General features: G+C 41.6%; 2 protein-coding genes across 3 annotated transcripts; one reads left to right on the top strand and one right to left on the bottom strand.

The window, feature by feature from the left end:
• The first annotated feature begins 1,140 nt into the window (after positions 1 to 1,140).
• srp19 (signal recognition particle 19) lies at positions 1,141 to 5,436 on the top strand. Of its 2 annotated transcripts, none has more exons than XM_048995462.1 (5): positions 1,141 to 1,344; positions 2,747 to 2,822; positions 3,194 to 3,265; positions 3,360 to 3,468; positions 4,981 to 5,436. In XM_048995462.1, the coding sequence occupies exons 1-5, from the start codon at positions 1,307 to 1,309 to the stop codon at positions 5,109 to 5,111; spliced, it is 426 nt and encodes a 141-aa protein (XP_048851419.1). In that variant the 5' UTR covers positions 1,141 to 1,306; the 3' UTR covers positions 5,112 to 5,436. The 2 variants fall into 2 exon arrangements, with proteins under 2 accessions (XP_048851419.1, XP_048851413.1); XM_048995456.1 differs by lacking the exon at positions 1,141 to 1,344 and adding an exon at positions 1,857 to 2,558.
• Positions 5,437 to 9,284: 3,848 nt separating this feature from the next.
• On the bottom strand, positions 9,285 to 12,052 carry LOC125720243 (protein FAM240C). The gene is made up of 3 exons (XM_048995469.1): positions 11,981 to 12,052; positions 11,546 to 11,670; positions 9,285 to 9,543 (listed from the first exon to the last, which is right to left on the bottom strand). The coding sequence occupies exons 2-3, from the start codon at positions 11,665 to 11,667 to the stop codon at positions 9,432 to 9,434; spliced, it is 234 nt and encodes a 77-aa protein (XP_048851426.1). The 5' UTR covers positions 11,668 to 11,670; positions 11,981 to 12,052; the 3' UTR covers positions 9,285 to 9,431.
• Between the last annotated feature and the right edge of the window lie 7,304 nt (positions 12,053 to 19,356).

The following is a 19,356-nucleotide window of genomic DNA, read 5'->3' on the forward strand; positions in this document are numbered from 1 at the left end:
TACGGCAGACTTCCATTATCCGCGCATGCGCATTAGTTCGCAGAGTGGGGCCCGCTGAGCGTTCAGGGCGGGCAGCCTTTCTGGGGGACATCTCCATGGCCCACTGGCAAACTATAATGCGTGGCATTGTGAACAGTGCCACCAACACCATCAATTCCAGCTAAAAGTAACCTACGGTTTTTCTTGTTCAGATTAATTTGATCATAAATGTGTGTTTAGATAACGGTAAAGAGTGGTTTCTTTGTAGTTTACTTGGCTGTCTTTCAAGTTTAGTACAGCAATATTTTCCGGATCATCTGTAAAAATGTCTAGATGTCGGTATTAAATATATATTGTATATTTTTAAGTGGAAAAAGTTATAGTATTCAAAATATGAGCATTATTTCGATTAAAGCCTTGTACATCATACTTCCTAATAATGTGACAGAAGACACAGTAAAATGCAACGTGAGATTGCTGTACTCCCAGTCCCAGTATAATATTCAGAATAAACAGATCAAGAAATACAATCTACATGCCACACCTGATATGGATTAGACTGCACCAACTGATTTGAACAGTAAGACAGCACTTTGCTTAAGGTGGTACAGGACAGGACACACAAGAAACATAATTTGCATGAATTGTAAACTTCCATAAATCCCAAATTTAGTTTAATCACATACACTGCTTTCGTTGATCAAATTATATAATAGTCTTATTTTCCATTTGGTGATGTTGGTAGCTACAATCACAGTATCAGAGACGATAAACATCATAATGTATAAAGGGCGGCTTTGCCCAAAATAGGGCAACGAGGGCAAAACAACCTAAGTATAAGGTAAGTGTTACTTCAGTTTCATCTGTGTCATTTTAAGTTAACCTTTTATGTGGAAAAACCGTTATTACTCTTCTCATGAGGAGGATATCCAACTTCCAAATTTTTCGGCATAATTACTGTAGAAAAAAATTTATTTTATGAATGTGAAATATCCACAAGTTCAGTGTTCATAAAATTGGATTGAAAAAAGAATGAAATGCTATTAACGAATGTTATGAGTGTTCCCTTTCGCACACTGTAGAGTAATTGTTTTTATTAGAGCTCTTATTTTGATAATACTTCCCCAGGTAGCCAGCGGAAGCAGGTTGCTAACGAATCATGTGACAATTTCCGCCTCGCTCCGCCAATAGAATCCAGATACAGCAGCGATGGTGGCATAGATGAGTGCAGCTAGTTAATTGCTAATGCTAGAGTCCAGATTAATATAATAGATTATCGAAAGTAGTTTTTCATAACGTCTGGGACTTGTCTTTATGTTTCAAAATAATGGCACATTTGACTAAAAATCCAGCCGACAAAGAAAGGTATGTGACATGTTCTTACTACTTGTGAAGGACTGTGGTGCTTAATGCTTTCTTTTAGAATATTAGTGCAAACAGCGGGGTTGTAGTTTCTATCCGACTGGAGCTGTATGATATCTGTACATATTTCGGTTTTTAAACCTTGTGCCGGCGGGTGTAGTTTGGTAATCTGAGGACCAAACCCTGAACTCTCAGTATGTTTTGTATGACGTGTAGTTTCTATGTGGGACGCCGGTCGACAGTCGTTTCATCTGAAGGGGATAATTTCTTTGTTTATAACATACGCTCATAGAAATTATACTACTAAAATGCTGTTCCTGCGTCGTTTTATTTTTAAGACAGCATTTCCCACAATAAATACCAAATGTGGGCGATTGAAATACACAAATATACGTGACTATTAGCATGCGGTTTTGCGCAATTTGATGACGTATGAGGTGCGTCTGGTCTATGGGAGATTTTTACCGTTCATTTGAACTCTTAGTTTTAATATCTGTCCATGTATAACACTGCAATGTATTTACAAAGGTCCAGCCTTTTGAAAATGCATTGGGAAACCGTCCATTAGTTACAACGTTCGACACTGTTTCGTCTTGATGGTCGATATTTTGGATTACCTGTAGTAATGGCCGTTAACAGTGTGCTGTTATGAATCAAACGCTAGAAATCATAATTTGTGCTTTGCTTGCAGAACATTCACTTGTATCACAATTTCAATGTTATATTTCTCAATCTTTAGAATAGGAACCAAATCTTATTTTAGGCGGATTCTTATTTTTACACTACAGTCATGTTTGCAAAATAGATTTCAAAAGATCAAAGTTGTGATTGTTAAACCTTGTAATTGGCCGGCCTAAGAGTAATTGCATTTTAAACAGCATTTTTTCCTAGCTGAGGGCTCTATCAGTCACACATTAATTAGTTGATTGATTGATTGACAAATGTAATATTACCATATAAAACAAAGGAAATATTTAACCTCGTATTATTGAGCGAGTCTGTCAATCCTGTATGTATTTGCATTGCAGTCGAGCTCTGGACATATTTAAGTTCTGCTTTTCAATACTGACAGACTGCATTCTCATTCACTTTTAATGTGAAGTGCTTCCACACAACTGATGCTTTTGCTCTTTAATTGGATCCTCATCTGCTATGCACTTTCTTCCTTCCTTGAAATTGCTGAATAATCTAGAAATAGAAATTTTTATCGATTGCTTGTAAGTTGAGTAATTGTGACAGCTCTAGTTATATGAATAGTTGTATAACTTTCCCATTGATTGACATAAAGTTTGATCCCCCTCCTTCCATAACACCGTTGTTATAGCATCATGTGCCATTGATATTGCTGTTATGTTAAAGACTTGTATCCCCCAGTAAATATGCCTTCATTTGTTTTATTTTTCAGGTTTATATGCATTTATCCCGCATTTATTAACAGTAAGAAGACAATAGCTGAAGGACGCCGAATACCAACTGAAAAGGTGAAAGATGGCTGCATGCGTGTGTTTTTGTCCTTTATTCCCATTTTAACAGAGTACACACACTGCAGACATGAGGTTTATTCTGCAGTATTTTTTGCTCAGTTGGCCACACTAAGTTGCAGCACAATGGCTCGGTGCCTGTGTGTGCTTTGTATTGGATTAATGTCCTGTCCAGGGTGTCCTCTTCCTTGTGCCATGCTTTCTGGGATCAGCTTAATTAAAGCGTGATCATACTCGCTGTAATAATGAGGTGTGTTCAGACAGAGTGGTGTAATCTGCTTGACTGCTGATGGGTCTGTTATGATGCTTAAGGTTTTTAAAGGTGCTCATTGTGAACAGCTTCCCGTAACCTCCTGCCTTCTGCTTCCCAGGCAGTGGAAAATCCCACATGCTGTGAAATCCGAGACGTTTTGAGTGCTGCTGGAATGAACGCTTTCGTTGAGGTTCGCTCCTGCGTTTTGACCTTCTGCTGCATGGTTTCCTGAGGCGGCTTTTAAGGTGGGGGGGGGTTAAAGCTCTTACTGCTGCTCTGTGCAGGGTAAGATGTACCCTCGAGAGTGGAACAGGGACACGCAGATCAGGGGACGAGTGCGAGTCCAGATCAAGAAAGAAGATGGAACCCCCTTTGATGAAAAATTGTCATCCCGTAAGTCTCTCTTTAGTTTAACCTGTATTAAGAACCACATACATACATTAAGGTCACATACATTGTAATATTCAGGTTTCATTTCTGCATGCCAGATCTCATTGGCAAAGATTTTGCTGGTGTTACATTTATACTACGTTTAAATCTGACGAGCTATGCTTCATGCAGTTTTAAAAAGCTGAATGGTTTATTGGAGCAGCTGAGGTTTAACTTTGCATTGAAGAGGATGCGATGACACACACTATATGGAGAAAAGTATTGGGACACCTGGCCATTACACCTGCAGGACCTTTTATGACCTCCCATTCTATATCCATAGGCGTCAGTATGGAGTTGCTCCCCACTTTATATCTATAACAGCTGCCTCTCTTCTGGAAAGGCTTTCCACAATAATGAGTGTGTCTGTGGGAATTTTTGCCTTTCATCCAGAAGAGCAATTCTGATGTAGGCCCTGATGTTGGGTGTGAAGGCCTGGCTCTCAGTCTCTGTTCTAGTTCATCCCAAAGGTTGAGGTCAGGGCGGTGTGTGGGCCAGTCAGTTTTTTTTCAGAGCAAACTCACAACTATGTCTATGTGGACCTTGCTCTATGCACTGGGGCACAGTCATGCTGGAGCAGAAAACCACCTTCCCTAAACTGTTCTCAGAAGCATAGAATTGTGCAAAATGTCTCAGTATGCTGAAGCATCAAGAGTTCCCTTCCCTGGACCTAACCCAACCCCTGATAAATAACCCCATACCCTCCTCCATCAAACTTTACAGTTGGCACAAAGCAGGCAGGCAGGTAACGTTCTCCTGGCATCCGCCAAACCCAGACTCATCCATCAGACTGCTAGACAGAGAAGCGTGATTCGTCACTCCACAGAACACGTTTCCACTGCTCCAGAGTCCAGTGGTGGCGTGCTTTACACCACTCCATCTGACATTTGGCATGGCGCTTGGTGATGTGAGGCTCGTACGCAGCTGCTCGGCCATGGAAGCCCATTCCATGAACCTTTTGGTGCACAGTTTGTGCCAGAGGAAGTTTTGAACTCTGCAGTTATTGAGTCAACAGAAGATTGGCAACTTTTAAAGACTCTCTCTCAGCATTTGGTCATCCCACTTCGTTACTTTCCATGGTCTGCCACTTTGTGGCAGAGTTTCTGTTGTTCCTAAACGCTGCCACTTTGCAATAATACCACTGACAATTAAACGTGGAATATCTAGCAGGGAAGAAAATTCGCAAACTGACATATTGCAAAGGTGGTATTCTTTGACAATACCACGCTTGAATTCATTTCAAAAGTTCTTCAGAACAACCCAATCTTTCACAAATGTTTGTATAAGCTCGGTGCTTAATTTTATACACATGTGGCAATTGGTCTGAATGAAATGTCTGAATTCAATCGTTAAGAGGTGTTTCCCAGTATTTTTGTACAGAGTGTGAATTCAAGCCCATGTTCTACCAAACAAAATCAGGGCCTATCTTTTGGACTGTCAATAAACTCAAATCTCTCAATCTGTCATGTGACACAGGGAAGAGCGTCATGTTTTACGTGGCAGAGAAGATCCCCAAGCTGAAGACACGGACGCAGAAGAGTGGTGGCGGTGACCAGAATGCACAGCAAGGCGAGGGGGGCAAAAAGAGCAAGAAGAAGAAGAAATAATTCTGTGCCCCCCACCCCCATCCATACGTGAACAGTGTTTGTTGTATCCCTGGCAGATAACAGTTTAAGCACCTCCTCTGCTGGGAGTCGGGAGTAATAAGCAGGCAGTGCAGCCATTTAATACACTATGGCTGTATAAGCGAAGGAGATACTGCAAATGGGAGCGACTCTGTGTTAGTGCCACATAATTATGGTGGTTGCCCTTTTTTCAACGTGCTTTTTGCTTTTGAATTCAGCAGTTGGATTGTTTTACGTTGACACAATCTTTTGAGTAGATGTGTAATGAAAATAAAGATTGCCTTCATTGGCTTATATGCTCCCAGTACATGAAGGGTCTGTCTAGAACTATGATGTTTATGGTCACCGAGTACAGGCAGTCCCTAGGTTTAAGAAGATCCGACTTACAGACTACTCATACTTACGAATGAGTAAAAATTGTGAGGCTTAGAGATGGGCTCTTGTTCGTAACCGGGGGACTGTCTTTACTCATGTTGCTTATGTGTGGTGTGAAGAGGAAGATCTCAGTGTTCTGGGGGCAGGAGGCTGGAGATTCTGCAGTCCTGAGAGATAGAAATGCAATGGGACAGTCTGAGCCGACGTGATTTCTGTGGGCTGCTTTCTTACAGGAAGTCACGGATGAAACATGGTGTGGACCCCAGGACAATGAAGTGAAAGTGGTTAATTGTCATCATCATTGATAAATCACAGTGCTCAACTAGGGAACACATAACGACAATACAATGTGTCCTCTGCATTTAACCCATATGCGACATAGCAGGGGGCAGCTAATTCAGCACCTGGGGAGCAGTGTGTGGGGGTGGTTCCTTGCTCTCTGTACCTCAGTGGTGCCTTGCGGATCAGGGATTTGGCCCAGCGACCTTCCAATCACAAATGTGCTTTCCTAACTATTAGGCCACTGTAGTCAGCACCATCATAGTATGACCAATACCATGTACTTACGTGCACATATGTTTTCTTTCTTAATTGGATAGAATTATTAATTTTGCCCTTACTAACCGAAAGTTTTAATGTTCACCAGGCGCGTAGCACTTCAGCCAGTCTTCAGCAGAGTTGTACAATGCTTTTGTATGTGGTCTATTTTTGTCCGTCTTTCCACCTGATGGCGCCAGAAAGCAAATTATAGCTTCCCCTCTCTGTAATGCGGCTGGTCTTTTCAAAATAGCGACGGATGCACCCAGTTGATGTGCAGTGGTGGCTCAGTGAGTAATACTGCAGCTGCACGATTCTCAGAATCCTGCAGGTCTGGGTTCTGATTCCTTGTCCTGATCAGGATACTCTGGGTTCTTTCTGTGGTCCTGAAACAAGTTCAGACAAGTTAGCATCCCTGAATTTCCTGCTGTGTGCATGTCCGGTAATGGACTGACATTCCACCCAGAGAGACTTGTGCATTGTGCTTCCTGGGATGGGCAGAGTCCTTAAAGATGGATGAGTGTTCAGTAACACTTCACTTGACGGGGCGCAAATGCTTAGTAGTAACTTAGTTACTAATGAAGTACAAATGAACAAATGTAGTCACTACCTGAGATAAGACGTGTGTCACGATTCACAAATGATGAGAAAACATGAGATCAATATTTCACTTTTGTTATTCATTACTTGTTCTTTGGGTAGTTCAAAGGTTTACAGAATTAACAAAGTAACAAATATATCAACTCTGAGATAAAAGATTTCACAATTAATTAATTATGAACATGATATCAGTATGTAACTAAGACTTAGTTCGTGGGTAATTAATACGTAAGTAATAGTATAGTACCATATTATTTATACCCCGTCAAGTAAAGTGTTACCCAGTTTTCTTTTATGAAATAACATCAAGTTGATGGAGGGAGTAATTATCCGTCATAGGTCAGTTTAAGCTAACTGTAAATCTGCTTGTTATTTTGTTTCTGCTAATGAAGTGTGATGTCATCATGGGTAACCCAAGCTTAACACCCCCCTTACTGCCTAAATCCCCTCATTTCGGCCATTGCCTGTTTGACTCAATTTCCTGACTCAATTGACTCGATCGTTTCTATCAGAATTAAAGTCTCTTTTATCTGCCGGTGCCAGAATTAACTTTGGCACATGAAGAACCTGCCACATTACAGAGGGTTAGAATTCTGAACCCATGATCAGAAGGTTGTTGGTTCAGATCCTATCATCCTTCACCACTGGGTCCTTGAGCAAGGCCCTTAACCCTAATTGCTCAAGACCCTGATCAGCACTTGTATATCACTTTGGATAAGATTGTTTGCCAAATAAATGTGTACATTCAAAACAATACTAGTCAAGGATTTTTACACACACAGAGTTTCTACATTTGCCTGTTACTCATTTAACATTCACTAAAAATACACTCAAAAATTTAACCTCCTCTAGCAGTTATAGCAGCTGAGAAAATTCGAGGCATTTCTTCTACAAAGGAAATTAAATGCTGCTCTGTTTCATGGGATGAAACAGCTAACTAGTGCATTTAAAGTTAAAGGACAGCCTAAGATTTGACTATTCTATCACCACGCAACCAGTTAACAGGATGTCAGACATGCACTGTTACATACTCTTTCTATCTTATAAAGGAAACTTGTTTTATTTGATTTATGTTTTCAATCATAGTTGTTCACTCAACAGAGTGCAAAAAACCTTTGACTGGTAGTGTAAGTATTAAGAAATGGAGTTTTACCACAATAGAACATTATATTAGGCAAAGTTGGGGCAAACGCAGTTTGTGGTCACAAAAGTGCTGTATGAATGAGACACAGGAATGTTCAAATTTCACAGCAGCGCAAATACATAAGCAATAAATATAGTGTGTACAAATACAGGCGTTTCAACTATGCAGTAATGACAGCGCACAGTTTTTCAGCCAAGATGTGTAATTGTTGGGGCAGGATGCTGTTTCAGCAAGGATATGATTTATGTTTGTTGTTTTTGGGAGGAATCTGCATCCGCCTCGGTGGCCTTGTTCACTGCTCTAGATCTGAAACGCATAGGCAGGGGATGGAAGGTGACAGCCAATCAAAGCAGTTGGTTGCTCTCCCATACAGCTGCTCTGCGGTTCCTCACACCCAGATGCGTATTAACACTCCTTCTCAGGACATGGCTGTGGACAGCCCGAAATAGTATTCAAACAGCAGGTGGTCAAAGTGACAGACTTGTAGTAAAGTCCATTGAGGAGGAAGCTAAGTCCAAATTCTCATTCTTTGAATGGACAGAATATAAAATAGTGAGGTAACTCTGGGTGATGTCTGCCTGCTCGTCTGCCACCTCTGTGTTCTGCGAAAGCAGAGATGTCTCTGCTTGCAGATTGGCTCAGTCCCCTGATTTCTGAGTCTCGGTTCATCGAGATAGTAAGTCTGCATTAGCGTCGTGTCGGGAACTTTCCCAGCAGAGCAATTAAACCGAAGCACAGGAGAGAGAAAAAAATGAATAATCAGCATTAACACTCCTTCAAGGGAACGATGTTTTGCACGTTCACGATGACACCTTTCAACTTGGTCGCCGGTAACTATAATTTCAGATGTATCACCCTAACATATGTCATTAATGTGACTGACAGTGCTGTGACATTACTCTCATATGTCAGTTTGTGTGTCCGTGTCCTTCATGGCACCTGTCAGTTGATACAGAAATGTCGAATGTCACATGGCATGGCGCAGTTGAGGTGATCCTCACTGGGGAAAGGAAGGTAAGGAACTTCAGTTCTGTAAACAAGATCATGTCTCATCCAAAGTGATGGACAGTTTGTTTATTTTCTGTAATAGATGACCATAATAGCAGTGTTTGAAGATCAGAGGATGATGCTCTATTGATGTCTGGTTTATAGTCAGGAAGTGACTGTTGGGTGAGGTAAGGAGTCTTTTAATGGAAAAACAGTGAAGTTGTCCTCACCCTGTGAATTTACTTGAATATGCTAACAAGTAAGAACTATATAGTTTGACTTTATCTATCTGATTATTTTCCACAATATATTGCATACAATGTCTGCGTGAATAGTGTGTGTGTCCTGCGATATTTTGGCACCCCACCCTGAGGTACTGCCTGCCTTGTACCCATAGCTTCTGGGATACGTTCTGGACCCCCGTGACCCTGCATGCTGGCTATGGAAAATGGGATGGATGGATGGATGGATGGATAAATTATATTGTCTTAGTAATCCAGTGTAAAGCCTTCATATGTTTATTTATGTAGTTAAAGTCTGTTTCCATTGGCTGAAACGGCAGCTTTTTATTGAAAAGACAAATGAGAGCAAGCAGACCGGAGCATGAGGAGGGACCTTCAGCGGCAGGCGGGCTGGGCCGGGCCAATGAGATCAACCCGCTAGGCACTGGCTGTCATCTCAGCTGGCCTGAGCCTCTTGGCTCTCTCTTCGTGGACTTTCTTCAGGTGTTTTGTTTGTCTTTCCAGCCTTGTGGTCCAATCCATCCTTAGCCTGGACACCCCAGACAAGAAGGACTGAGGGACATCTTCATTAGATCATTTGATAATATATTATTAAATAAAAATGATTCACTTACAATCAAATTTGTAAATGTATTACAAAGATAACATTCTCCTGGCTCACAAAGTATTTAAAAAGAGCTGCTTTGTTATAACTCACTCCTCAGTTTGCTTTCTAACCAGTTGTTTTATATTTGCAAATGATTTACAAGCTGCTTTATAAATACCAGGGACCAGATATGATTGTAATACATTTCTAAATTTGTTTGCGAGAGAGTCTTTCTATTTATTAATTATTACCAAATTTTAGTACCAGTTTATTAACAGTCAAAGAGCAGACCTTAAACTAAAGTTTTACCTAGATTTGATTCATTTACACATATAAGATTAGGTATAAAGATTTAAATATGGCCACAATCGTGAGAGTCATTAATCTCTAATGTTCAAAATTTGACCCTTTGGTGCCTGTGAGTCTTTCTGCATCTTGGTAACTTGTGCAGTTGCGTGTGCGTGTTCTGTGCGTGTTCTGAGAATCACTCAGTTTCAGAGGAGGACTTTCCACAGAGGGTGTTTGTTGGGGCTGAGCCGGATGCCTGTGTGTCTCCAAGGAGCACCAGGCCTGGTATACTGTACCTCCCCCGACTCTGACATGAGAGAAGGGCGGCACGCAGCCGATAAGCGCAGAGCTATGACACAGCTGAACTCCTCTCATTATCACATTACATTCTCGGTCACACGTGCTTCGCTTCTACCTCACCAGATATCAGAAAGACGTTTCTCTAATGTCTGCTAATTTTTGTTCCTTGCCGGTTTTTTTCTAAACTTCAGATTACCATTTGGAAACAGGCACAGATAAGGCCGCTGATTATTACATGCAGATCACCCTAATATTAAATTAGACACCAGACACATTTGTCATGCTGAAAGAATACGGTCAGCTGTCGGTCAGGTCAAGTTGGATGAACTGAGCCCTGATTTAATCCATGCATAACACCACGCTGACATTCTTCTAAAGGAAAAGTGGAAAACATTGCTGACAGTCTGGCAATGTGGATGTCAAACATCAGCAAACAACAAACCATGTAAAGAACCATAAAATACGCACATCTAAATAAGAAGGAAAGTCATTTTAATTCTTTAGAAGTGACTATCACTGTTTGTACATAAGAAGAAGAGGAATAACAGAATGTTGATACTAAAATCCTGTCGCCCACCGCATGTGAGACTCTGCTGTTGACAGAGGCTGCTTGTGTTTTAAGGAGAGTTGTGTGTGAATATATTAATAGTGAACAGTTTTCAGACCCTTGTCACACACTCAGAAGAGAGTAGCGCACTCAGAAGCGAGTGCCCTTCACGCTATTGCCCTGCAGTCCCATAGAAGCCCAGCTGACAGTAGGTGTCACTGTAGAGCGATGGTAGAGAAATGAACCCAACCATCTCGCCCACCCAGCTGAACTGAGGTGTACCGAGTTCTGTGGACCTCTTTAGCACAGAAGGGTAAATCTGTGTAACAAAGGCCGGTCTTGGGTGCAGAATTCGCCTTCCTTAATTTGTCCGTCCTTCTGAAATTGTTTGTTTAAAATTTCATTATATTTGTAATTCAACACTAACCGTAACAGAACTTAGGCAAGCTTGACCTTAATCATAACGATACCTCATTATGTTCCTTGAATGTTTTTATGTTACACTTCTGGTCCTTGAATAGTCTTAAGTTCTTACTTTGTTAGAAGTTATGTAGTTCCTGCTCCAGACATGCTTACAATGTACCTGCATCCATGGGCAGCTTAGCTTGACTGCAATTATGTGTAGTGGACCTGCTGACAATCTTATGTTTGTAATATGCTATTCGCCTCACTTGTAAATCGCTTTGGATGACAGGATCTACTAAATGTTTCAAACCTAAAAGTAAATTGGTGTAGAATTATCATAACAACGTGTCGTTCCAGATGTTGAGTGTGAGCACTGTTTGTGCGGGTGATGAAGGAGCGATTAACCTAGATAGTGCACTCCTCTTCATCCTCTCATCCTCATGCTCCGTCATCTGGGTGTGATTCTCAATTTTCTGCTCCCAGAAATTCATTATGGACAGTTTGTCGTGAATCTTTGCAGTGCTCATTATCTAAAATACACAAACAATAGCACAGAAATATCAAAATCTTGTGACCAATGTCTGACTGCGAGCTCACGCATATAATGCTTTTTATGCAGGTACCTTATTTCAGCTCACATATTTATAGCAATGATATGTCCTTATAGTCCTGACATGAAGCATTTAACCTTGCAGGATGTATAAAGCATCGAAACACAACAGGTTCCTTGTTTAAATGAGCAAACTGTTCATCACCCAGTTCCTCCAGTGAATCTGGTGTGACACTGGGCACTGGCCATCATCTGCAGCTGAAATCAATCGCCAAGTGCGGGACACTTACCGCAGTGAGCCTGTCGGTGGAGAAGTTCAGGCCGGAATGACAAGGCTGGCGTGATTCATCTGTGGAAGACCGTCCTCGCCGCCCTGAGCCGCCGTTTATTTACAAACCTGTGACAAACTCATCTCCACCCTCTTTTCCTTTGTTTGGTTTGGAGGCCAGACAGGAATTCTGGGGTTCCTGCCAATGTGTGAAAAGTCCAGTGACAGTGAGACAATTGAGGAGACGGATGTTGGTTGATCGCTGGCGTTTCTTCTGCATTCTAACCCACAATCCACACATGTACACATTTAGCCCCCGAGACACAGGTTGCCACATTTAATTTTTTCCCACGATAAAAGAAGCCATTCCAGATAGTCTGGAGTGAAACAGTCCAGTCTGATAATGCTTCTGAACACGAGTCCTAGAACAGCGGCCATGGATTGCATTACTTAAATAAACACACTAATGTGTGTATCAGGTTATCCTCTGCTCCCCGAAATCAAAGGACAACCTTGTCCCTGACATGAGGTCACCAGTTTCTTGGTGGGGGGGAGTGGGCGATGGGTGTTGTCCTCACACCATTATGACCCATTAGGCATTGTCCATGTGGGCGGGGTCTTGACGCTGTAGATTGGACCATGAAAAGATATGAGCACATTTACTTTGACATGTTCACAAATACACATGGCATCCTGACACTTACACTTCAGTATATTCCTGAGCACCGCCATTAAACAGAGAGATGGAAACACAAGCTTGTGTTTCAGGGAGTTCATGCCTTTGCAGAAAAGTTTATACATTTATATCAAACACAAACCTGGACATTGGTTTGCTACTGTTATTAAATCCTTTGTCTCCTTTAGTGGGAAGGTGTTTGAGAGTAAAAATGACATCACTTTGCTAATCTTTCGTAAACTTCATGTTGAAAACAGATCATATCTCTTCTCTGTATGAACTGTAAATTCCAGAATGTCTCACGTCATTTATCACATTCATTATTTTACAAAATGTTAACAAAACTATTGCATATAATCAGTCATAAGCCAGTGCTTCCTACTCCTGCTAAACAGAGAGCAATGCGATTAAAAATAACTTTTCCTCCTGTTGGGTCACATGACTGTTTTCGGCGTGAACAATTCGTCTTTAAATTGCATGAATCACTCAGCAGCCTTCATATGCCTGCCATGGCCGTAAGACAGAGATGACTGACAGCAGGCTTGTACCGCTTCCAGAGCTCAGCACCTGTTATTTCCAAGGTGATATAATGCTAACAAATGCTATTTTAGTGGAGAGGCTGTAGTCTGCTGTCTGCCAGAAAGCACGTTTTCATTTTTGGCCATTGAATCATTGTATTGTTCTTTTTTAGGCTCAAACAATACGAAAATGAACTGAACTGTTAGAGTACAGACGCTCCTCACTTAACGTCCGAGTTCCCTTCCTAGACTAGGTCGTTAATCAAATTGGTTGATAATCGAGAAGCCGTCCCTTATCGATATTTCAAGCATACTGTACTGGTAGTGGGTTTGTGTCAGCCATCTTTTGATATTGTTTTAATGCCACCTTTGCACCATTTATATCATTTTGCATATTTATAAATGATGCGAGATGAGATGCTTGATGCTGAGGGGTCTCACTGCTCTTTCCGCAGCCAAAGTTCTCGTACAGCATTGTAAGGAATCCACATGCAGAGTCTCCATAGTTTCAGCAAAACGGTGGTTCATTGAATAGTAAAAATAATATAATGTAATACAGTGTAGACATACAGCGGGTATTGAAAGCAGCTCAAATACAAATTAAGGACAGTTCTTCACCCCCCTTTATATCCCAAAAGACCCTCCCCAACAAGGTGCTGTGTGTAGGTGTTGTGAGTGAATTTACATATAAAGAGTGACCCCCATGGACTGTGAGGAGCCTGAGGCAGGGACGGGGCAGAACAGGATAGAGACTTTCTGATGATTGTAATCCAGTTACTTCCTCATTACCATAGTGGTGCCGACTGGATCCCCTAATCTCTCCCTGACTTCCCCTGTGATCATGAATTACTAACATTGTCTGTATTCAAATGATCAACCAAGTACATTGGATCATCGTTACTACTTTTCCTTACACTGTACAATCCGACTTATCAGAGAGCTGTTCATAAGTCTCAGCAGTCAGTAAACATAAAGGTCGCTAAGTGAGGAGTGTCTGTATATTTACAAGAAACATCACCTGACCAAAGCATGCAGGTAAAGTTACTGCTATATTCCAAAAAGCAGGTACCTGACCTGCACCTCTCAAGAAAACATCTGTTATGTGTCTGTTTGTGAAACAGGTACCACTAAGTCATTCTGAGCATCTGTTATGAGTATTAGGTCCTGATTGGCATCTAAATTGCCCTGTAAAGTGTAGAGATAAGAAATTCCTTCACCGAGCAATTAAGAGCTCATGTTGAACAAGACTCAGTACATCTACTGAAGGTCTGGCTTGGAAACCACAGTTTATTTTCAGTAATTAATAATATTTATGATTATATAAGTATCTCCGATCTCCGATCTCCGATCTCCGATCCTCCAGCACTGCTAGACTGGTCCCACCACCCCTCAGGCACAAGGACGACACCCATCTCGGCTCTTCTCTGTCCTGGCACCTAGTTGGTGGAATGAACTCCTCCTTGATGTCCGAACAGCGGAAACCTTGGCTATCTTCAAGCGACAACTCAAAACTTTCCTTTTTCAGAAATACCTGAAGTAGTACTCTGTATTCATACTCAGCTCTTTTCCGTGTGTGTGTGTATGTGTGTGTGTGTGTGTGTGTACAAAAAAAATAAAAAATTTGTTGCACTTTCTCAACAGTATTCAAATAGATGGTATTCAGATAGATGGTATTCAGATAGATGGTACTCAGATAGATGGTATTCAGATAGATGGTATTCAGATAGATGGTATTCAGATCGATGGTACTCAGATAGATGGTATTCAGATAGATGGTATTCAGATCGATGGTACTCAGATAGATGGTACTCAGATAGATGGTATTCAGATAGATGGTATTCAGATAGATGGTACTCAGATAGATGGTATTCATAGCTTGGGTCCTTATTGAGCTAGTATCGGAAAAATTCATCGCAGCGTCTTAAAGCACTTATGTAAGTCGCTCTGGCTAAGGGTGTCTGCCAAATACTGTAAATGTAAATGTAATTATGGGGCATTGGTGTAATTTTGATTCTGATTTAACCTATTTCTGTCTCTTTTGACGTTTAAAGTAAATTAATTCTAATTCATGTAGCTGTCCCTCAGCGTGGTGAAAACAAACATCATATAAGTCATGTAGCACTATATATCCAGTTACACGATGATCCATCCATCCATCCATCTTCCAAACCGCTTATCCTACTGGGTCGCGGGGGGTCCGGAGCCTATCCCGGAAGCAATGGGCACGAGGCAGGGAACAACCCAGGATGGGGGGCCAGCCCATCGCAGGGCACACTCACACACCATTCACTCACACATGCACACCTATGGGCAATTTAGCAACTCCAATTAGCCTCAGCATGTTTTTGGACTGTGGGGGGAAACTGGAGTACCCAGAGGAAACCCCACGACGACATGGGGAGAACATGCAAACTCCACACACATGTGACCCAGGCAGAGACTCGAACCTGGGTCCCAGAGGTGTGAGGCGACAGTGCTAACCACTACACCACCATGTCGCCCCTACACGATGATGATTACGATTATTATTATCATTTCTTTTTAAAATAGTTACAGAGAAGAAACGAAAGATTTGTTCTTCTGGGGTCTCAGTCAAAATGTCACTCCCGTACACTATCGGATGTTTCAAAAATGAACAAAATAAGTAACAAGTAGTGTCAGAAAAGCAGAGCTAGCGGGATAGTTAGCAGAACATGCCCCCTACACTATCTCCTAAAGAATAAGAAGGGTGTTTAAGTTGATGTTTAGCGTTGTGACTAAGTGAGATTTGACTGGGGGTAAACAATGATGATGAGTGTACTGTGTTGTGATCTGTAAGCTGCCGGTTGTATCATGCAGCAAGATGCTTCACTCCGGTGAAAAATGCAACTATATGACACAAGTGTCTTGTTTTAAATTCAATTTTATTTATGTATTATTTTGTGTGGAGAAGGTGAAGTGAACACTAGATGTCACTCTTACGCAGAACTTGACTCCTGTGAAGTGGTCTCCCAGTTTAGACACATATAACCGCCATTCGCTTATTGGACACTGTGCTAAGAGGATTCGGCCCAGCAAGTACTGTGTAATGCAAGATCCGATTGCACTCCTGATAAAAACTTTCTTCAGCACCTACAAGTCATAAAAGAGACAGCAAACATTAAAAAAACTTAAGCTACCCGCAGGAGGATATATTTCTAGACTGGTTATCTCCCTTGAGCTGGGGGCCACACTGAAAGGTCTGTTTAGTAACAGCATGAAAAAAAAATTATTTAAGCACAGCTCAAGACTGGCTAAGATTTTTAAGAACTGGCAACAACCTCCTGTTTTCTCTCCATATCCCAGCCACTGGTCTGATTATAAAACTCTACTATCCTGTTGTCCAATTGATAACACAAGATGGCTTGATTGATGTTGCGTTCATAGAGGCTCAGCCACTGACCTGGGATTTTAGTTCAGCATTCAGCTCCCTATTATATCTTAAATTTAATTGCATTTTAATTACAATGAGCGTTGAAGATCCATGCCACAAGCATTTCTGCCTTTTGCCCAACATGTTCCAGGAAATATTCCAGGAAATGTTTGTGCTTTTAAGCTCTACCGTCCTGTTGTGTGCCTCGTGTGCAATGCTTTTACTAAGACACTCCCAGAAACTCACCTTTCATATTCTGGGGTGCATGTGTGGAAGGAGGGGCGGCATGGTGGTGCAGTGGTTAGCACTGTTGCCTCACACCTCTGGGACCCAGGTTCAAGTCTCCACCTGGGTCACATGTGTGTGGAGTTTGCATGTTCTCCCCATGTCGTTGTGAAGTTTCCTCCGGGTACTCCGGTTTCCCCCCACAGTCCAAAAACATGCTGAGGCTAATTGGAGTTACTAAATTGCCTGTAGGTGTGCATGTGTGCATGAATGGTGTGTGAGTGTGCCCTGCGATGGGCTGGCCCCCCATCCTGGGTTGTTCCCTGCTTCGTGCCCACTGCTTCCAGGATAGGCTCCAGACCCCCCACAACCCAGTAGGATAAGCGGTTTGGAAAATGGATGGATGTGTGGAAGGAATTTGGCAGTTTAAGAGTCTGATAAACTTTATTTCCATTACCAAAGCCTTGGGGAAGAGACACTCATCAGTTTCGCATGCATCTTGTGATCTGTTTCCCAAACAACAGGTGCATACATTTTTATAGTCAAAGAATGGCGACAGCTGTCAGTCAGCTGAGGAGTATGATATCTGTGGTCATCAGCTTTTACTGATAATGGGGTTTATTATCAGGTTAAGGGAGGGTCGACCTTTCCATGACCACCTTTTGTGGTTATTATCCTGTTCAAAACAAGCTGAGCTCTTCATTTCACTTCCCCATGTGCTCCTTTGCTCTTTACCCATATCCTTAACCCCCACCCCCTTCTCCTCGGAACTCATGCCTTTCTTATGTTGCAATAGCTGACGTTTCGGCAGGTCTGCACCTTAATCCGGTCCTCTTGCAGAATGAGCTCTCATATCAAAATACATCAGTTCCGTTTTTATGCACGAAAGTCTATTTTAAGTGTAGGCTAATATTCTCTGTTCGGCAGATTAAACACAATATACCATATTTTTCTGTAACAAATCATAAAGTAGAAATTATACAATCATATATAATTACATTAATCAGTTATGACATAAAAGGTAACATAGGTTTCATTATTAATTCCTTATTGCATTAATATATGATTTGCATAATATTGATTAATGATAGAAAAGCACAGTATTAATTTTTCTTCCACACATGACTTGGTTACTTGGTTTAATTCTTTATCCGAAAACGTCCTGGTCTCTCTAGCTCCTCTCAAGCATGATGTAATGATGACACCTGCACCAGAAGGAAGGCTCTGCAGAGAGAAGGCTGAGAGAAAATGGAAAAAAGGGCCTCTTCATTCCTACATGACAAACGCAGATAGCTAAACAAGGAGAAGCGCACATTTTAGTTGTTACCTGGCCAACGGTAGTCATGGGAATAATGAGGAGACAAATTCGGCACGGTGGTACTGCCACCTGACTTTAACCCACCTCACCAGCTATGTGGCCAAACCACAAATATGGCTCTGGTCAACCTGCCTTGTTGGCTAATAAATCATCGATACACAACTCATTGTAATGATATGACCTTTAAGGCTACCATCACGAATTGCCCAAAGAATCATGCTGTGCACAGATGCTTATGTCAAATATGCACAGTTTCATCCTGACTATATCATGAGCTCACTTATGTCGTTGATGTTTTTTGAATGCAGTTCTCTTGTTTTGGACTGTCTAATCTTTTTGGATGCTATATGTTACCGACTGGGTAGTGCCAATAAGAATTCCAATGTGATGATGTATAAAAGGCAAATAAAGCATCTTGAATCCCTCCAGTCATCTGTACCATGGTGAGCCTGGGGCCAACGGAGTGTTATTCCATTGCAAGACACACACATAATCAAACCTTAGAGGCTCCCGTTCACCTGACTTCAGGGCTTTGAAACCAAAGAGAACATTAGAGAACCTGGAGAAAATGTGCATGACACTGGAGAACATGTCAACTGCACACACAGAGCGAGGTTGTCAGCTGAACTCACTACCCCTGCACTGCTGTGCCAAGATGCCACGCATCCATCAATCATTCGACAACGAACACCTCACTGCCCCACGTACTTATAGATAATAATGACTGCAAGTCAGAAACCATATTCTCTCAACGGGTATCTGGAAACTTTGATAGTGACAGGACTCAATGTAAAACCTTGCTCTGATTTGAGGTTTGCTAGCTTGATTCTGCTGGCAGCAAATGATAATAAATGATCGCTTGATTGATGTTGCGTTCATAGACGCTCGGCCACTGACCTGGAATTTTAGCTCAGCATTCAGCTCCCTATTATATTTTCAATTTAATTGCATTTTAATTACAATGAGTGTGGAAGATTAATGCCACGAGCATTTCTGCCTTTTACCCAACACGTTCCAGGAAATATTCCAGGAAATGTTTGTGTTAAAGGGGCTTTTAAGGCAACATACAGACGCAGTTATTATATAAATGAATTCTTTTGTTGTATTAAAGGTAACATGGTTTGTTGTCAGTGGCCTCATAACCAGACTGTGACACACGTTATATGTGACACGCATCTCGAGGTTTGTCACATACATTTTTGTAATGTTATCACACTTTGGAATGTCGTAGACATTTTTTTGTCATAGTGTCACACCTCAAAGTCTTTAT

Source organism: Brienomyrus brachyistius, chromosome 2 (genome assembly GCF_023856365.1).
Source record: "Brienomyrus brachyistius isolate T26 chromosome 2, BBRACH_0.4, whole genome shotgun sequence".
NCBI lineage: Eukaryota > Metazoa > Chordata > Actinopteri > Osteoglossiformes > Mormyridae > Brienomyrus > Brienomyrus brachyistius.